At 33.4% G+C, this 21,014-nt stretch overlaps 1 protein-coding gene across 1 annotated transcript; it reads left to right on the top strand.

The window, feature by feature from the left end:
• Positions 1-3,451: 3,451 nt before the first annotated feature.
• LOC104677783 (complement factor H-related protein 3-like) lies at positions 3,452-20,544 on the top strand. Its single transcript, XM_030926445.1, has 6 exons — positions 3,452-3,610; positions 7,881-8,075; positions 8,516-8,692; positions 12,924-13,106; positions 19,592-19,786; positions 20,225-20,544. The coding sequence occupies exons 1-6, from the start codon at positions 3,553-3,555 to the stop codon at positions 20,542-20,544; spliced, it is 1,128 nt and encodes a 375-aa protein (XP_030782305.1). The 5' UTR covers positions 3,452-3,552.
• The last annotated feature ends 470 nt before the right edge of the window (positions 20,545-21,014 follow it).

The raw sequence follows: 21,014 nt of genomic DNA, 5'->3' as shown, positions 1-21,014 counted from the left end.
TTTATTAGCTTGATTTAACCATAATATAATGTATACATATTTCAACACAATATGTTTTACATAATAAATATATGCGATTTTATTCACCAATAAAAAATAAATAGAAATGTTTACAAAAATAGAAAATGAGGTACATATACACAGTACAATAATATACAAACCAAAAAGAAGACAATTCTGTCAATAGTGAAAATGTGGATGAATCTAGAAGATATTATGCTAACTAAAATAAACTCAACAGAAAGACAAATCCTGCATGATCTTACTGATATGTGGAATCTAAAAAAATCAAATTTATAGAAGATGAGAGTGGAGTGGTGGTTACCAGAGGCTGAAGGGATGGGGGTGGTTCTAGGGAGGTGTTGGTTCAAAGGGTGTAAAGTTTCAGTTAGACTGGAGGAATACATTGTATTATCTATTGCACAGCATGGTGGTCACACTTAATAATAATAACAGCGATAATATTCTATATTTCAATATTGCTGTGAGTAGATATATTTTATTTAATATATTTAAGCCTAGCCTTTCTGACTACTACAGAAAGAGGAGCTAAACAATTGTTGTAAATATACTTATCTTCCAAAACTAAGTTCACTTCACATTCATGTAACAAATCTAATCTTTGTTTTATTGATTTTAAGATTAACAAAGACCTTATCTAAATACTCTTTACAAATTTTATGTAAATCTAAAATTGTTCCATAAAAAAAATTATGTACAAAAAAGATAAAAGTCTGAAGAATGTTTTAGTTTGGGTATTTCACTTTGTATTCACTGAATATTGAAAAATTAAAATAGTATCAAATAATACATACAGTCATATAACCTCCTAAAAATACGCTGAGGAACCTACTTACTTCTCTGTGTCATTTTCAATAGTCAAGGTTTTCTGCTATGTTATACTTTAAAAAGTAATTAATGAAGGGACTTACTCTTTTTTCCTAATAGCACACTCAACAATATTAGTGGATTCTTTGTGTTCTTCACTAAGGTCCTTGGTCAGTAATTTCTGATTATATTTTATGCAAAAAACTTCAAAAACACCTTGTCCAAAAATTTATCCATTTCTTCCAGGTATACCAATTTATTGGCAAACAATTTTTCCTTATAATTTTTATGATCCTTTGTGTTTCTGTAGAACCAGATGTAATGTCTCCTTTTTCCTCTCTGATTTTACTTATTTGGATCTTCTCCCTTGTTTTTCTTAGTCTAATAAAAGGTTTGTCAATTTTTTTTATCTTTACTGATTTTTTTTTGTACTTACATTTGGTCTCTATGTTGTTTGTTTCTGCTCTGACATTTATTATTTATTTTCAAATTATTTTTAGTAATATTGTTATTATATTTCTAGCTCCTTAAGTTGCAATGTTTGTTGTTTATTTGAGAGCTTTCTTCTTTTTGATAAGGCATTTATTGCTATAAAGTTTCCTCTTAGAACTGGTTTTGCTGTATCTCATCTATTACGGTATGTTGTGTTTCCATTGTCATTTGTCTCTAAAACTTTTCAGATTCTTTTTTAGTGCCTTCGTTGAGCCATTGGGTTTAAATGAACATGTTTAATTTCCAAGTGTTTGTAAAGTTTCCAAGTTTTCTTCTGTTATTACTAGTTGTATACCATTATGATCAGAAAAGATTCTTGATATAATTCCTGTTTTTTTAATTTGTTGCAACTTGTTTTATGACTTAACTTATGATCTATTCTGGAGAATATTCTATGTGCAGTTAAGGAAAATGTGCTGTTCAGCAGTCAAATTAAATATTCCAAAAATGCCTGTTAGATCTATTAGGTCTACAATGTTCTTTAAATCCAATATCGTTTTGTTGATTTTCTGTGGGAAGTATCTTTCCATTGCTGAATGTGAGGAGTTGAAAACTCTTACTATTACTGTATTGCACTCTCTCTCTCTCTCTTTAGCGCTATTAATATTTGCTTTATATATATATATATATACACACACACATATATATGTGCTCTAATGTTGAGAATATATATATATGTTTACGATTCTCATGTGCATATGCTGATTTGATGCCTTTATCATTATATAATGACTTTCATTGTTTCTTTTTCTGTTATTATTTAAAGTCCATTTTATCTGATTTACATATTTCTGTTCCTACTCTTCTTTTCCAACAGCATGGAATATCTCTCTCTTTTCACTTTCAGACTATGAGTCCTTAGAGGTATCGTGTGCCTCTTGTAGCAAGAATAGAGTTGAGAGTTTTTTGTTTTTTTTTTTAATCCACTAACCAACTCTATGTCTTGTAATTCAATAATTCAATCCACTGGCATTAAAGGTAATTATTGATAGATAAATATTAACTATTGCCATTTTGTAATTTCATTCTAGTTGTTAGGCAGAATTTTTTTTCTTCCTTTCTTCTTCACTCTTTTTGTGATTAAATGATTTTTTTCTATTAGTGTTGTTTGACTCTTCTCTTTTTACTTGGAGTGTAATTATTAGAGCTTTGTGCTGTGGTTATTCCGAGGCCCACAAAATTCTTGTATTTACAACAGCTTATTTTACCATGATAACAACTTGTGATTCACTTTTTAAAAGGAAAAAAACAACTCCACGTTTTTACTCTACTTTGGCACACATTTTGAATTTTTGAACTTATAACTTACAACTTTTTAAATTCATATTCTTTAACCAATTTTGTAGCTCTTATTTTGAATTGTTTGCTATATTATAGTTTCATTCCTGAGTTCTGGGATATTCAGGGCGGTAATCTTGGCTCTGGGTGGTTGCTATTAAAAAAAAAAACTTGCCATGCTCAACAGCAGGATTTTCAGAAGGAGATTAGTGTGCCAGATGTTTATTTTCAATGTGACATCAACCCAGTTCCTATTTTCATTTTCTTCTGCATTGCAGACCATAAGTTTGAAACTACAGTTTCTGAAGTTCCCTTCTCCATAGCTTGCTTCTACCTTAGATTCTCCCATGAGATGTACTTAAAGAAGATTTGGAAGAAGAGAAAGACAAGGTATTATATGGTAGCAGCTGCTCGTAGCAGCTGAGATCACCAACAGTAGCTTTTCTTGATTCTGGAAGTTTTCTGAGAAATATCCACTGCAGCACCATGGATAATTAGTGAGGGCATCACTAAGATTCTTGAATATCAGAATTTTCTGGAAATAACATTTTTGACCTTAGTTCCCTCAGTTCTTCCAATAATTGCAGAAGCTTTTCGTTCCCTTTATTAATACTCTCTTTACTCAAAAAATAAGAAATAAAATAAATTAATATTTTATATTACTTTTGGATTCAGTCCACTACTGTCCCTAAATAAAATTGTACACATCAATTGATAAGCTACACATCAGGAAATCAATTCCACAGATGATTGTGAAACCACTAACTGGAATTATTGAAGGATTTTTCAAAACTCTCTGAACTTTGATATTTACTAAGTGACCTTAAAGGCCTAGCTTTGTGGTAGTGCACTTAAATTCAGATTCACACTTGGTAACTAGCAAGGAAAGATTTCAAACCCCAAATAGTGCAATTGAGATCTTTGTATGAATACATACTACTGAGAATATCTAACATGTTGTTACTAATCAATGTCATTCTCACCTTGTGGGTTTCCTGTGCTACTGGACAAGGTAAGTTAAAAGAGATCTAAACACTCAGCTTCCCTCTTAAATGTAACTTCATGTAATATCTAGCTCTGTATGTCTATCTTTTTTAAAATGAATCAAAGAGGATTAATTCACTATGCTAGTGGAAGTGGCATATTTTGTGGGAGTATGACAGAAACTAATGTTATAAAAAATTATCTCATTTTAACTTAAAGAAAAAATGAATAATATTGTATTTGTTTTCTAAGTTCTGCAGTGTAAAAGGCATTTAATATTGATTAAGGAGATATGAGAATGTACTCATGAAACTTTATTAGGAAACATGTCATTAGACAGATTCTAAACTTAAGACGTTCAGAATTTTCTTATCCATAGTACAAGGGGAACATTGGGAGTGATTGATATTTTCATAATCTTACATATGGTGATTTTTATAGATTTATATGTTAAAAATCAAATAATACATTTTAAATTATGCAGTTTCATGTATTTCTATTATATCTTAAGAAAGCTGCTAAAACTAATTAACATTATCATCAACCTACTGTTTCAACAAAATTAGCAACATATATATGTTGAATATAAACTTATATCGGAATGACATAAAAAGTAGAATATAAACTTACATTGGAATGACAGTATGTTTTGATTGGCTTTTCTGAGTCCACTAGCAAATGTTCAATAAGTAAATACACAGAAAATACTTTTCAGAGCTTTATGTCATTGTTCACTGATTTCTTTTCTCCTTGATAGTCATATATTTTCTATAATAACTATCTTTTTGAATGCCAGCTTTGCATGTTGAAGAACTGTATCATAACATTAGCAGCTGAACCATATGGGTCAAAAATCGTGACCAATCAATGGTGTGTGGCCATTAATGAAGAATACAAACTTTGTTATTATTCAAGATTTTATAATATTTCAACAAACGTAACAGTGGGTAATACTGGAAATCCCATTATCAATTTATGAGAGTATCTTTTCCCTCATCCTCTCCTCTCAAAGCTATGCCACCTTATTTGATTCTAGGGAAAGAGTTTTTAGTTTTATGGTATTATCTATCACATGATTTGCTAGTTTTATTTGTTGTGCAAAACAAACTTGATCTATGCCAAAATGGAAAAAAAAAAGGAATTACTCCGGTTATTTCCTTTTTTAACTGAACTGTTACAGGTATATTTTTTCAAATAAAGATTAAATAGATTAAAGTAGAATGCAAAGAAGAAAAATAGTACTAGTTTGAAATGACTGGAATTAGAGAAGCATATGCGCTATACTTTCTTACTTACTTTCTTAAAAGCACTATAGAAAAGAATGATAAACTCTTTCTTATCTGATATTCCAGTTGAAAACTTGTATCCTCCAATGAACTCTTTGTAAGAGTAAACTAGAGCAAACTGTCTTGTAAATTTGGGTCACACCTATATTTCTCAAAGGAGAAAGTAACTCATTTAGTGGAATAACGTCTTGGGTAGAGAGAAATATCTTTTTGTATTCAGTAGCATTGGCTCAACTGCATCCCTCCAAAATTCATTTGTTAAAGTCCAGACTCCCAATACCTGAGAATGTGAGTGCATTTGGAGAAGGAGTGCTTAAAGAGGTAACTAAGTTAAAGGTCAATGATCCAGGTGGGCCCTACTCCAATATAACTGGTGTCTATATAAGAAGAGAAAATAAGGACACACCATATAGAGAAAGATCAAGCAGGCATAGAGAGAATACAACCATTTACAAGACAAAGGAAGAGGTCTCAGAAGAATTCAACTCCATTGACAGCTATATCTCAAACTAGTAGCCTCCAGAACTGTGAGAAAATAAATTTCTATGAAATCTGTGGTACTTTATTATGGTAGCTCTAGTAGATGAATAGAATGATATTTACACAATTTATTAAAACAATATTAATAATTAAAATAACTTTCTACTTTTTACTCAAAGATATATATACACATACACACACACACACACACACACACACACACACACCCAACACAGATTTTAGAGTGTATTCATCAGAATTTGGTAATAATATCTTGGGTGTATTGTCCTTGCTGATTTTTGTCTTGTTGAACATTTTATGTTTACATATTATCTGTATTCATCTATATTCAGAATCTAGTAAATCAAATCAACAGATATTTTTCATATGATTAATGAATGATATGCTTTGTGAGTTGCTTATGCTAAGAATTTTTTTTTTAATGGTAGTTGATGTTTCAATTCTGAACAATAAAATCAGCACGCCAATTCTTTTGGAAGCCACACTATTTGAAAGATAAACTTGACAGAAAATTTGTAATTGTAACTTATTATAACGTTCATTGAATTTGTATTGACCGATATTTCTTCCATCAACTCATAAGTTATTTACACTTATTTAAAAATAGGGTGTCAAGAACATTACTTTTAATTTTGAATATCCTTTTAGAGTTGTTTAAATTGTACATTCATCTACTAGAGTTGCCATAACAAAGTGTCAAGGGTGACAATTTGTATTGTAGAGCAGGGTTGCTTCTAAACCCCTTTTAAACTGATCATTTTCAGTACCCAGTGCATTACAATCAATTGCCATTGTACTTCTTTGGGACGCTCAAATTTGTTTCAAATCTCACTAAGAAGCTGGCTTCTGTGTGTATTTCACGTGCTTCCATTAAGCTTTGGCATAACAAAAGGTCCCAAGCTTTCCTTGACTTTTCCTACTATGGACCAAGTTCCTTTAGTTTCTCTGTGAAATTCCCGTGGCTTTTAGTGGGAAAAACGATTTTTAGAAACAAACCTAAACTATGAAAAACTCACTACAGGTTCGAAATTATCGTTGACTAAGAAAAGTAATTTTTGACCGAGCCGGGGGCTCACGCCTTAATCCCAACACTTTGGGGTGCCAAGGCGCACGGATCACTTGAGGCCAGGAGTTGGAGACCAACCTGACCAACATGATGGAACGCTGCCTCCACTGAAAAGTCAGAAGCTTAGCCGGGTGTGGCGGCACACACCTGTAATCCCAGCTCCTCAAGAGGCTGAGGCAGGAGAATCACTTGTACCTGGGAGGCAGAGGTTGCAGTGAGCCAAGATCGTGCCACAGTACTCTAGCCTTGGCGAAAGAGCAAGATCGTTAAAAAAAAAAAAAAAAAAAAAAAAAAAAAAAGAAGAAGAAGAAGAAAAAGAAAAAAGAAAGAAAAAGAAAAATTAAAATGATTTCCTTTAATATATGTCCCTTTCTTCCTCAGAATAAATATCCTGCAATCATAAGAAAATGTAAGAGCATCTCAGGAGGTTATACAGAGCAGGGAAGGTTAGATTTTCCAATATGGAGGAGACACTCAGCAGAAAACTGTGCATCCATGCTTGAGGGGCTGGGTCAGAGAAGCTGTCATGCGTCACCCAACAAGCCTCTGGAGCCAGTTCTGTAACTAGCAAACGCTTCCCACTAAGTAAAGATGTCACTTCTCTGAACTTAGTCTTCTCGTCTGCACACTAAAGCTGTTGTGCCGCTAGCCTCCTTCCAGTTCTGATTTATGATGATTCAAACTTAAAGATTTTTCTTTAGTTACATTCTCAGTTTTCACAATAAACAGGTTGTAAATATTATTTTCTATCACTTGTTCCAGAATTATAAAAGAAACATAAATTATATGCTATTTAAATTATGGGGTAAGTATATATACATATTTTTTTTGAACATTCGTGTATGCACCTATATTTTTTATGTTAATAATATGTCTCATCCGATACATGAATTCGAACTATGGTAAGAATGCATGCCATCGAATACAAACAAAACGCCACGAAACTCAACAAAATGTTTTATTTCTGAAGATAATTTGCTACATTTCTGATTTTTTTAAATGTTAAAGTCGTATTTCTTGTTTCTCTTTTCCAAAAAACAATTAATGCCGATGTGTACACCCTGAACGGACAGCTTTAGTATAACTTGGTATAGAGTTAGATAAGCTCAGTTTAAATTAATGCTGATAAAACCTCCAGAATTGCTGAAGAGACCATACTACGTGAGTAGAAGTAGAGAAAGTGGAATGAGGCTCTTCTTGTCCTGTTAATTGATTTGGGATCCATTAAGGATTTTATGGAGAAATAAAATGGCCAGACGATGGGTTATTAATTTACACAAAGAAAAATAAATTATAAAGATGAGCGGTCAGGTTCAGGAAACTAGTCATGGTTGCTGTAATTCCAGAAGAAAATGTTTGAGAGAAGGTGATATCAGAATTTATCTCTAATATGAGTTATTACAGTAAAAATTATTTATACTTTTTGGTTTGTTTTTTATTGCAAGTGAGATCTTGTCATTTTCCCGACATTAAACATGGAGGTCTGTATTATGAGAGCATGCGTAGACCATACTTTCCAGTACCTGTAGGAAAATCTTACTCCTATCACTGTGATGAACATTTTGAGACTCCTTCAAGAAGTTACTGGGATTACATTCATTGCACACAAGATGGGTGGTCACCAGCAGTACCATGCCTCAGTAAGTAAACCTCTGGACAGCTATACATGCATAAAACTTTCAAAGATTAAAGAAAGGAGAGCACATAAGTGATTACTCTTGTCTTATGTAACAGAAATAGGACCAAGAAAAGAGTTGTTCAAGCAAAATCACGAGAATAGATCTTTTCTATTATGAGGAGCTCTTGAAAATCATATGAGAAATAAATATAGAGACTTTATGAGAATGTCTATATAGTTTATACATATTTTAATTATTTAAACTAAATATAAGTAATCTTCAATGTTGATATTTCTTTTTGTGAAAACCTTTGTTAGTAATTTCAGTTCATACTAATTTATATATTATTTTTTGATGTTTATGCAATCTTATTTAATATTGTAACAATAATTTTAACAAATTTTTTAGCAAATTTATGCTTCTCATTTACTTTATTTATTTATTATTCTTATGGTCCTTAGGAAAATGTTATTTTCCTTATTTGGAAAATGGATATAATGAAAATAATGGAAGAAAGTTTGTACAGGGTAACTCTATAGAAGTTGCCTGCCATCCAGGCTATGGTCTTCCAAATGAGCAGACCACAGTTAACTGTACGGAGAATGGCTGGTCTCCTCCTCCCAGATGCATCCGTGTCAGTAAGTACACTGCTCTGAGATCCCAGCATGTTCATGTCTTTCTAAGTAACATAGATGACATTCTCAGACTCATCTATATTAACTGTTGCAGAATGTTTTTGTCAACTTGTTTTGCCAATGGACCTATTTAGTTTTACTTTTTTAATTGTGTGAATATACAAATGTCTTGATAAGAACATAGCAAAATAAATGCTCCTATTAATGGACATTAGTCAAGAAGAGGGTAAAAGAGGTAGAGCACAATACTTGTTGGCTAAATAAAGTCACATCGAAGCGGCATCAGTGTCTGGGGTCAATACTTGAGGTTCGTTATCTCACACCAAGAACATTAAGTACAAATGGGTATTCTGGGATATTGTGCATATTCGACTCTGGAAGGTTTCCTACAGTATTTATTCCGATATACATTTATATCAACAGTTCCTTCTTTTTTTACGTGTTACTAATGATTGGTGATGTCACATTTTAATATTTACAAGTTGAATGACTATAAAATGTTACAACACTGCAGTGTATATTTTCATTTACTACCAACTGATTTACAATATATGTTCACAATTTAATTGGTATTTAATGATTCTAATCTTTGGAAATGCAGTTTGATGTCTTTTTAATTTACCTTTTTGGGAGTTTGGGAATTTATTAGTTGGAATCATCTTAATAATTCTGCATATAAAATCTCTTTTAATCATACTTGATGCAAATGCTTTCTGTTTGTGGCTAGTATTGTTCTTTCCCTTTTTTTCTGCATTGTGAACATAAGTTGCTCATTTTACTAAATAATTGTCAATCTTTTTTCATGATGAATGCTTTTTGGTTCTTTTTAAAGGAATACTTTTCCAAAAACACAGAATCATTACACTATTCTTTATTCTAAAAAGTTGTATGTTATCTTTTCATATTTTAAAATATTTTTTGTTTATTTTTTTCTTGATAACAGCTATATTTCGTTTTTAAATAAAATATGGTGAACTCAACATTTCCCTAACAATTTTTATGATACCTTTTTCATACAGTATGTGTTATGCTGTATATTTTGTACATTGTGTGTATATACACACACAGGCGTACACACACACAGTGACTCTTATTCTGAATGGTCTATTCTGCAGTATTAGTAAACAATTTTTTAAACCAGCATTCCAGTAATCCTCTATTGAATTTATTTTATTTTATTCTATTCTATTCTATTTCATTTTATTTTATTTTATTTTAGACAGAATCTCGCTCTGTCATCCATGCTTGAGTGCATTGGTGCAATCATGGTTCACTGTAACCTCCAACTCCCAAATTTTAATTAATATAGGTTTACAGTAAGTATGGATATGACTTTTCACCCTAATCATGACCTTTCATCCAAATCTTTTTTCTTCATCACCTCTTTTTTGTGTCTCATCATTCAGTGTCAGATGATCCCATTACTTTCCTTCCATTTTTTTCTTCGTAGATTACTTGAGGCTAATAACAAGCCTTGATTAGATGTATAGTTTCTGCTGATATCAACCAACTCAATCAAGATTGATACCCCTTGCTTTGGTTTTGGAGCTGTTTGTAGAGTCAACTACTTGTTTTCTCTTTCTTTTCTTTTCCTTTCTTTTTCTTTCTTTCTTTTCTTTCTTTCTTTCTTTTTCTTGGTTTCTCTTTCCTTTCTTCTTTTTCTTACTTTTCTTTTTTCTTCCATTATTCCTTTCTCTTTTTTTCTTTCTCTGTCTTTCCTTTTCTTGCTTGTCTATTTCTTTTCCTCTTTCATTCTTTTTCCTTTCTTTCTCTTCCTTTCTCTTTCTTTTTTCTTGTTCTTTCTTTCTTTCTTTCTTCCTTTTCTTTTTTCTTTCTCCCTCTTTCTTTCTCTCTTTCCTTTTCTTGCTTCTCTATTTTTCTCTTTCATTCTTTTTTCTTTCTTCCTTTCTTTCTCTTATTTTCTCTTTTTTCTTCTTTCTTTCTCTTTCTTCCTTTTCTTTTTTTCTTTCTCTTTCTTCCTTTCTCTTTCTTTCTTTCTCTTTCTTTCCTATTCTTGCTTCTCTTTCTATTTCTATCTTTTGTTCTTTTTCCTTTCTTCCTTTCTTTCTCTTCCTTTCACTTTCTTTTTTCTTGTTCTTTCTTTCTCTTTCTTTCTTTCTTTCTCTTTCTTCCTTCCTTCCTTTCTTTCATCTTCCTTTCTTTTCCTTCTTTCTTTCCTTCCTTCCTTCCTTCCCTCCATCTTTCCATCTCTCCTTCCTTCCATCCCTCCTTCCTTCCTTCCATCCCAAGTTTGTCGGGCTCAAGTTATTATTAATAATGTTACTATCTTACTCTTCATGCTAGACCCTGTACTTTAGTCAGGTTATTTAGCTGCTTTATGTTGTCATATAATTAACGAGTATTAGCTTCATCTTCAGATTGAGATATCAACATTATGTTATCAGTGTACAGTCAATTATCAATGAATCAAGCACTTTTCAATTTAATAAAATCTAAATTCTTCAAACCATGTTGTGAAAATAAGCAGAAAAATTTAAATATACTTGAGTGAATACAGCAGATATATATTGGAGTGTGTCCAGCATGAGTGCAAACTGGCTGTGATTTCCTTTAAAATAATCATGTAAAGAAAACATTTGTCAAATAAATCACAGAATACCAATTTCTCTTGACTTAGATCTTGTTTACATATCCATTCTGCCTTCCTTGGCCTGGTAACTGGTGCACTTGGACCATTTACACTTAAAATATTATTGATATATAGTTTCTGTTTGTTACCTCTGGTTTTCAGTCCTATTACCCTTTTGCTCCATTCCCTGTGGAAAAAGTTTTTAAAAAGATTAATTTTGATTCATATGTATTGTTTACGATTGTATCTCTTTGTATAGTTTTCTCCTTCTTTTAAAAAATTGTTGCCATAGCTAATACTATATACATGTAATAATATATTACTGTCTACTGGTACTGACATTTAAATCTACAACTGGAATGTGGAAACCTTACTTTCATGTAGATCCATTTATACTCTCCATTTTTTAAGTATAAATGCCACTAGTATTTTTTCTACATACATTGAGCACAATATTAAACTCATTTTGCTTCACATAAAACATGATTGAACAAACTTATGAGGAAAAAGATAGCCTGTTATATTGACTCCTCTTTTTATCCATTATATTATTCTATTCTTTCAGTCTCTTAAAGTCTCAAGCTCTTTCTTTTATCTTTTTATTTTAATTTGAGGAATTCCTTGAGTTAATCTTTAAGCATAGATTTATTAGAGACAAACTCTCCTCGTTTCCCTTTCTCTGAGAATGTCTATATTTTTACCTTTACTTGTAAAGGATAATGTCACTGGATATAAAATTTGTAGTTGACTGTTATTTAAACACTTGAAAACTGTGCCACATGGTTATAGGGGAAAAACTCACCGTCACTGGAATTGTTGATCCCCTAGAGGAAAGGCATAGTCTTTGTCTAGTTATTTACAAGATATTTTGTTCTTTTTTTAAAGTAGTTTTATTTTAATGTATATTGGCATAAATTCCAATGTGTTTACCCTCTTTGGAGTTCACTCAGCTTCTTAAATATGTAAGTTTATACCTTATGTCCAAACTGGGAAATTTTCAGCCATTATTTTATTTATTCATTTTTCCAGCCCAATACCTTTTCTCTTCTTTTTCTGGATCTGCATTATTTGTTGTTGTTGCATTTTTCTAAATGTCTCAGTTCAGTTTTTTGTTTTCAGTCTTTTTCAGAATGGGTAATTTATATTGCTCTATGTTCAGGTTCATGGATTTCATTGTCTGTCAGCTCACAATGTGTTATTACACCTTTCCAATGTTTTTAAAAAATTTTTGTCAAACTTTTTCATTTTATAATTCCCATTGGATTTTTAAAAATCATCACCAATTTCAAAACCTGTGACTTCTTAGTGTTACTCCAAAGAATGCTGAATATAAAAAAGTAACTTTCTTTGTCATGGTTTTCTATGTTTAGCATGTATTCATTTGGAAAGACATTGCTTAATCCTGGACTACTATAAGCAGCAATATTTGTTAATGTTTTATGTGTTCCTTCAGCAAGGCGAAAATAACTTAAATATATTACCTTCATTTTGTAGAAGTAAAATTTCTCCCAGGACTCTTTTCTTTTGCCAAAAATGACAAAACTGTTGATATTATGTAAAGTGCTGTGTTGGTATTTGCCTTATTTGAACTTGTATTTTGATTTGCTCTCACAATAAAACAAGTGATGAAATGATGTTTTTTAGATTCTACAAGAAAGTGTGGGCCCCCTCCACCTATTGACAATGGAAACACGACTTCATTCCCGTTGTCACTATATGCTCCAAATTCATCAGTTGAGTATCAATGCCAGAACTTGTATCAACTTGAGGGTAACAAGCGAGTAACATGTAGAAATGGACAATGGTCAGAACCACCAAAATGCTTACGTAAGTACTTTAATATTTGCATGGACCCTGGAAAAAATCAGTGTGATGAGTCTGATATTTTGCTGTTTGTAACAAAATAATCACAGATTATTGTATAACCATTCTGCTGAATGCTTGCCTACCAAATATTTATGTTAGAAAGCAAACTTTAGAAATTTTTCTTTACGGCAGGGACGGTAGCTCAGGCCTGTAATCCCAGCAGTTTGGGAGGCTGAGGCAGATCACGAGGTCAGGAGATCCAGACCATCCTGGCTAACATGGTGAAACCCTGTCTCTAGTACAAATACAAAAAAGAGAGCCGGGTGTGGTGGTGGGTGCCTGTAGTCCCAGCTAGTTGGGAGTCTGAGACAGGAGAATGGCGTGAACCCGGGTGGCTCAGCTTGCAGTGAGCCAAGATCTTGCCACTGCACTCCAGCCTGGGAGGCAGAGTGAGACTCCATCTCAAAAAGAAAAAAAAAAAAAAAAAAGAAAGGAAAATTTTCTCTTTATATTTATATTTCATTTCAAAACATTTAGTTGACAAATAAAAATATTTTCATGTTTGATAGTATGCTGTATTGATATATTTATAATACAATGATTACCACAATCAAATTAATTAGCACATTCTTCATCACCTATGGTTATCATTGTGTGTAGGTGGGTGTGGGAGTATGTGTGTGTGTGAAGGTGGTGAGGACACTTAAAATCTTTCTTACCAATTTTGAAATAAATAATACAGTATTATTAGCTATAAACATCGCTTGATCTCTATGTTTGATTCCAAATTCTTATTCATATTATAGCTGAAAGTTTGTACTCTTTGACCAATATTTTAATCAAACAAAAGCAGCAATGGTAAGTTCTAAAATGCAGGGATCCTAAAATGGCAGTTTATGTAATGAATCATTGATAATACACCTGTCATTTTCATACATTAAACATAATACCTCATTTTTACATCCTTTGCCATTTTAACATTATTTAAATAAATCTGATGTTTTTACATAGTCTGTTTGGATAGTGTTTTGAGAAATAATTCCTGAACCATCATTTAACATTCTACTTGAAAACCTGAAAGTCTATGACAATTTGCATAATAGTTATTGTTTTATGTTCATTTTTTAAATTATACTTTAAGTTCTAGGGTACATGTGCACAACGTGCAGGTTTGTTACATATGTATACATGTGCCATGTTGGTGTGCTGCACCCATTAACTCGTCATTTACATTAGGTATGTCTCCTAATGCTATCCCTCTCCCCTCCCCCCACCCCACAATAGGGCCCAGTGTGTGATGTTCCCCTTCCTGTGTCCAAGTGATCTCATTGTTCAGTTCCCACCTATGAGTGAGAACATGCGGTACCTGGTTTTCTGTTCTTGTGATAGTTTGCTGAGAATGATAGTTTCCAGCTGCATCCATGTCCCTACAAAGGACACGAATTCATCCTTTTTTATGGCTGCATAGTATTCCATGGTGTATATGTGCCACATTTTCTTAATCCAGTCTGTCACTGATGGACATTTGGGTTGATTCCAAGTCTTTGCTATTGTGAATAGTGCAACAATAAACACACGTGTGCATGTGTCTTTATAGCAGCATGATTTATATCCTTTGGGTATATCCCCAGTAATGGGATGGCTGGGTCAAATGGTATTTCTAATTCTAGATCCTTGAGGAATTGCCACATTGTTTTCCACAGTGGTTGAACTAGTTTACAGTCCCACCAACAGTGTAAAAGTGTTCCTATTTCTCCACATCCTCTCCAGTACCTGTTGTTTCCTGATTTTTTCATGATTGCCATTCTAACTAGTGTGAGATGGTATCTCATTGTGGTTTTGATTTGCATTTCTCTGATGGCGAGTGATGATGAGCATTTTTTCATGTGTCTGGTGGCTGTATGAATGTCTTCTTTTGAGAAGTGGCTGTTCATATTCTTTGCCCACTTTTTGATGGGGTTGTTTGTTTTTTTCTTGTAAATTTGATTGACTTCTTTATAGGTTCTGGATATTAGGCCTTTGTCAGATGAGCAGATTTCAAAAATTTTCTCCCATTCTGTAGGTTGCCTGTTCACTCTGATGGTAGTTTCTTTTCCTGTGCAGAAGCTCTTTAGTTTAATAAGATTCCATTTGTCAATTTTGGCTTTTGTTGCCGTTGCTTTTGGTGTTTTAGACATGAATTCCTTGCCCATGCCTATGTCCTGAATGGTATCACCTAGGTTTTGTTCTAGGGCTTTTATGGTTTTAGGTCTAACATTTAAGTCTCTAATCCATCTTGAATTAATTTTCATATAAGGAGTAAGGAAAGGATGCAGTTTTAGCTTTCTACTTATGGCTAGCCAATTTTCCCAGAACTGTTTACTAAATGGGGAATCCTTTCCCCATTTCTTGTTTTTGTCAGGTTTGTCAAAGATCAGATGGCTGTAGATGTGTGGTATTATTTCTGAGGGCTCTGTTCTGTTCCATTGGTCTATATCTCTGTTTTGGTACCAGTACCATGCTGTTTTGGTTACTGTAGCCTTGTAGTATAGTTTGAAGTCAGGTAGCATGATGCCTCCAGCTTTGTTCTTTTGGCTTAGGATTGTCTTGGCAATGCAGGGTCTTTTTTGGTTCCATATGAACTTTAAATCAGTTTTTTCCAATTCTGTGAAGAAACTCATTGGTAGCTTAATGGGGATGCATTGAATCTGTAAATTACGTTGGGCAGTATGGCCATTTTTACAATATTGATTCTTCCTATCCAAGAGCATGGTATGTTCTTCCATTTGTTTGTGTCCTCTTTTATTTCACTGAGCAGTGGTTTGTAGTTCTCCTTGAAGAGGTCCTTTACATCCCTTGTAAGTTGGATTCCTAGGTATTTTATTCTCTTTGAAGCTACTGTGAATGAGAGTTCATTCATGATTTGGCTCTCTGTTTGTCTGTTACTGGTGTATAAGAATGCTTGTGATTTTTGCACATTGATTTTGTATCTTGAAACTTTGCTGAAGCTGCTTATCAGCTTAAGGAGATTTTGGGCTGAGACAATGGGGTTTTCTAAATATACAGTCATGTCATCTGCAAACAGGAACAGTTTGACTTCTTCTTTTCCTAACTGAATACCCTTGATTTCTTTCTCTTGCCTGATTGCTGTAGTCAGAACTTCCAACACTATGTTGAGTAGGAGTGGTGAGAGAGGGCATCCCTGTCTTGTGCCAGTTTTCAAAGGGAATGCTTCCAGTTTTTGCTCATTCAGTGTGATATTGGTTGTGGGTTTGTCTTAAATAGCTCTTATTATTTTGAGACATGTTCCATCAATACCGAATTTACTGAGAGTTTTTAGCATGAAGGGCTGTTGAATTTTGTCAAAGGCCTTTTCTGCATCTATTGAGATAATCATGTGGTTTTTGTCTCTGGTTCTGTTTATATGCTGGATTACATTTATTGATTTGTGTATGTTGAACCAGCCTTGCCTCCCAGGGATGACACCCGCTTGATAATAGTGGATAAGCTTTTTGATGCTGCTGGATTTGGTTTGCCAGTATTTTATTGAGGATTTTTGCAACAATATTCATCAGGGATATTGGTCTAAAATTCTCTTTTTTTGCTGTATCTCTGTCAGGCTGTGGTATCCGGGTGATGTTGACCTCATTAAATGAGTTAGGGAGGATTCCCTCTTTTTCTATTGATTGGAAGAGTTTCAGAAGGAATCGTACCAACTCCTCCTTGTACCTCCGGTAGAATTCGGCTGTGAATCCGTCTGGTCCTGGACTTTTTGTGATTGGTAGGCTATTAATTATTGCCTCAATTTCAGAGCCGGCTATTGGTCTATTCAGGGATTCAACTTCTTCCTGGTTTAGTCTTGGGAGAGTGTAAGTGTCCAGGAAATTATCTATTTCTTCTAAGTTTACTAGTTCATTTGAGTAGAGGTGTTTATAGTATTCTCTGATGGTAGTTTGCATTTCTGTGGGGTCGGTGGTGATATCCCCTTTATCATTTTTTATGGCGTCTATTTGTTTCTTCTCTCTTTTCTTCTTTATTAGTCTTGCTAACAGTCTATCAATTTTGTTGATCTTTTCAAAAAACCAGCTCCTGGATTCATTGATTTTTTGGAGTGTTTTTGTGTCTCTATCTCCTTCAGTTCTGCTCTGATCTTAGTTATTTCTTGCCTTCTACTAGCTTTTGAATGTGTTTGTTCTTGCTTCTCTAGTTCTTTTAATTGTGATGTTAGGGTGTCACTTTTAGATCTTTCCTGCTTTCTCTTGTGGGCATTTAGTGCTGTAAATTTCCCTCTACACACTGCTTTAAATGTGTCCCAGAGATTCTGGTATGTTGTATCTTTGTTCTCATTGGTTTCAAAGAACATCTTTATTTCTGCCTTCAGTTATTTATGTACTCAGTAGTCATTCAAGATCAGGTTGTTCAGTTTCCATGTAGTTGAGTGGTTTTGATTGAGTTTCTTAGTCGTGAGTTCTAGTTTGACTACACTGTGGTCTGAGAGACAGTTTGTTATAATATCTGTTCTTTTACATTTGCTGAAGAGTGCTTTACTTCCAACTATATGGTCTTTTTTGGAATACGTGTGATGCGGTGCCGAGAAGAATGTATACTGTGTTGATTTGGGGCGGAGAGTTCTGTAGATGTCTATTAGGTCCGCTTGATGCAGAGTTAAGTTCAATTCCTGGATACCCTTGTTAACTTTCTGTCTCATTGATCTCTCTAACGTTGACAGTGGGGTGTTAAAGTCTCCCATTATTATTTTATGGGAGTCTAAGTCTCTTCGTCTAAGGACTTGCTTCTAAATCCCTTTTAAACTGATCATTTTCAGTACCCAGTGCATTACAATCAATTGCCATTGTACTTCTTTGGGACGCTCAAATTTGTTTCAAATCTCACTAAGAAGCTGGCTTCTGTGTATATTTCACGTGTCCCCATTAAGCTTTGGCATAACAAAAGGTTGCAGGCTTTCCTTGACTTTTCCTACTACGGACCAAGTTCCAATAGTTTCTCTATGAAATTCCAGTGACTTTTAGTGGGAAAAACGATTTTTGGAAACAAACTAAACCATGAAAAATTCACTACAGGTTCGAAATTATCGTTGACTAAGAGAAGTAATTTTTGACCGAGCCAGGGGCTCACACCTTAATTCCAGCACTTTGGGGGGCCAAGGCGTGTGGACCACTTCAGGTCAGGAGTTGACCAGCCTGGCCAACATGATGGAACGCTGAAAATTCAAAAACTTACCCGGGTGTGGTGGCACACACCTGTAATCCCAGCTCCTCAAGAGGCTGAGGCTGGAAAATCACTTGTACTTGGGAGGCAGAGGTTGCAGTGAGCCAAGATCGTGCCATAGTACTCTAGGCTTGGTGACAGAGCAAGACTGTTAAAAAAAAAAAAAAAAAAAAAAAAAAAAAGGAAAAAAAAGAAAAAGAAAAAAAATGATTTCCTTTAATATATTCCCCTTTCTTCCTCAGACTAAATATCCTGTAATCATAAGAAAATGTAAGAGTATCTCAGGAGGTTATACAGAGCAGGGAAGGTTAGATTTTCCATATGGAAGAGACACTCAACAGAAAACTGTGCATCCATGCTTGAAGGGCTGGGTCAGAGAAGCTGTCATGAGTCACCCAACAAGCCTCTGGAGTCAGTTCTGTAACTAGCAAACGCTTCCCACTAAGTAAAGATGTCACTTCTCTGAACTTAGTCTTCTCATCTGCATGCTAAAGCTGTTGTGCCGCTAGCCTCCTTCCAGTTCTGATTTATGATGATTCAAACTTAAAGATTTTTCTTTAGTTACATTCTCAGTTTTCACAATAAATAGATTGTAAATATTATTTTCTATCACTTGCTCCAGAATTATAAAAGAAACATAAATTATATGCTATTTAAATTATGGTGTAAGAATATATGCATAATACTTGAACATTCGTGTATGCACCTATATTTTTTATGTCAATAATATATCTCATCCGATACATGAATTCGAGCTACAGTAAGAATGCATGCCATCGAATACAAACAAAATGCCACAAAACTCAAAAAAAAGTTTTATTTCTGGAGATAATTTGCTACATTTCTGATTTTTTTAATGTTAGAGTTGTATTTCTTGTTTCTCTTTCCAAAAAACAATTAATGCCGATGTGTACACCCTCAGCTGACAGCTTTAGCATAACTTAGTATAGTGTTAGATAAGCTCAGTTTAAATTAATGCTGATAAAACCTCCAGAATTGCTGAAAAGACCATACTACGTTAGTAGAAGTAGAGAAAGTGAAATGAAGTTCTTCTTGTCCTGTTAGCTGATTTCGGATCCATTAAGGATTTTAAGTGGTGAAATAAAATGACCACATGATGGGTTGTTAATTTTACACGGGAAAATAGATTTTAAATATGAGCGGTCAGGATCAGGAAACTAGTTATGGTTGCTGTAATTCCAGAAGAAAATGTTTGAGAGAAGGTGATATCAAAATTTATCTCCAATATGATTTATTACAGTAAAAAATATGTATACTTTTTTGTTTTTTATTGCAAGTGAGACCTTGTCATTTTCCCGACATTAAACATGGAGGTCTGTATTATGAGAGCATGCGTAGACCATACTTTCCAGTACCTGTAGGAAAATCTTACTCCTATTACTGTGATGAACATTTTGAGACTCCTTCAAGAAGTTACTGGGATTACATTCATTGCACACAAAATGGATGGTCACCAGCAGTTCCATGCCTCAGTAAGTAAACCTCTGAACTGCTATACATGCATAAAACTTTTAAAGATCGAAGAGAAGAGGGCACTTAAGTGATTACACTTGTCTTATGTAACAGAAATAGGGCCAAGAAAAGAGTTGTTCAAGCAAAATCACGAGAATAGATCTTTTCTATTATGAAGAGTTCTTGAAAATCATATGAGAAATAAATATAGAGACTTTATGAGAATATCTATATAGTTTATACATATTTTAATTATTTAAACTACAGATAAGTAATCTTCAATGTTGATATTTCTTTTTGTGCAAACCTTTATTAGTAATTTTAGTTCATCCTTATTTATATATTATTTTTTGATGTTATGCACTCTTTAATATGGTAACAATAATTTTAATATAATATTTTGAGCAAATTTATGCTTCTCATTTACTTTATTTATTTATTATTCTTATGGTCCTTAGGAAAATGTTATTTTCCTTATTTGGAAAATGGATATAATGAAAATAATGGAAGAAAGTTTGTACAGGGTAACTCTATAGAAGTTGCCTGCCATCCTGGCTATGGTCTTCCAAATGAGCAGACCGCAGTTACTTGTACGGAGAATGGCTGGTCTCCTCCTCCCAGATGCATCCGTGTCAGTAAGTACACTGTTCTGAGATCCCAGCATGTTCATGTCTTTCTAAGTAACATGGATGACATTCTCAAACTCATCCATATTAACTGTGGCAAAATGTTTTTGTCAACTTGTTTTGCCAACGGACCTATTAGTTTTACTTTTTAATTGTGTGAATATACAAATTTCTTTATAAGCATATAGCAAAATAAATGCTCCTATTAATGGACATTAGTCAAGAATACAGTAAAAGAGTTAGAACACAATACTTGTTGGTTAAATAAAGTCATATCAAAGCGGCATCAGTTTCTCGGGTCAATATTCGAGGCTGGTCATCTTGCATCAAGAACATTAATTACAAATGGGTATTCTGGGATATTGTGCATATTCAACTCTAGAAGGTTCCTACAGTATTTATTCCAATATACATTTATATCAACAGTTCCTCCTTTTTTGACATGTTGCTAATGATTGGTGATGTCACATTTTAATATTTACAAGTTGAGTGGCTATAAAATGTTACAGCACTGTAGTGTAAATTTGCATTTCTTTTACTACCAACTGGATTTACAATATATGTTCACAATTTAATTGATATTTAATGATTCTCATCTATGGAAATACAGTTTGATGTTTTT

Source organism: Rhinopithecus roxellana, unplaced genomic scaffold (genome assembly GCF_007565055.1).
Source record: "Rhinopithecus roxellana isolate Shanxi Qingling unplaced genomic scaffold, ASM756505v1 contig3527, whole genome shotgun sequence".
NCBI lineage: Eukaryota > Metazoa > Chordata > Mammalia > Primates > Cercopithecidae > Rhinopithecus > Rhinopithecus roxellana.
This window is presented reverse-complemented; position numbering and strand designations above follow the sequence as displayed.

Excerpts from the sequence above, each read along its gene's own strand:
- LOC104677783 (XM_030926445.1), top strand. The coding sequence starts at position 3,553 with ATGTTGTTACTAATCAATGTCATTCTCACCTTGTGGGTTTCCTGTGCT. Across the intron at positions 8,076-8,515 it reads ACCAGCAGTACCATGCCTCA|GAAAATGTTATTTTCCTTAT; the intron begins GTAAGTAAACCT and ends TATGGTCCTTAG. Across the intron at positions 8,693-12,923 it reads TCCCAGATGCATCCGTGTCA|ATTCTACAAGAAAGTGTGGG; the intron begins GTAAGTACACTG and ends GATGTTTTTTAG.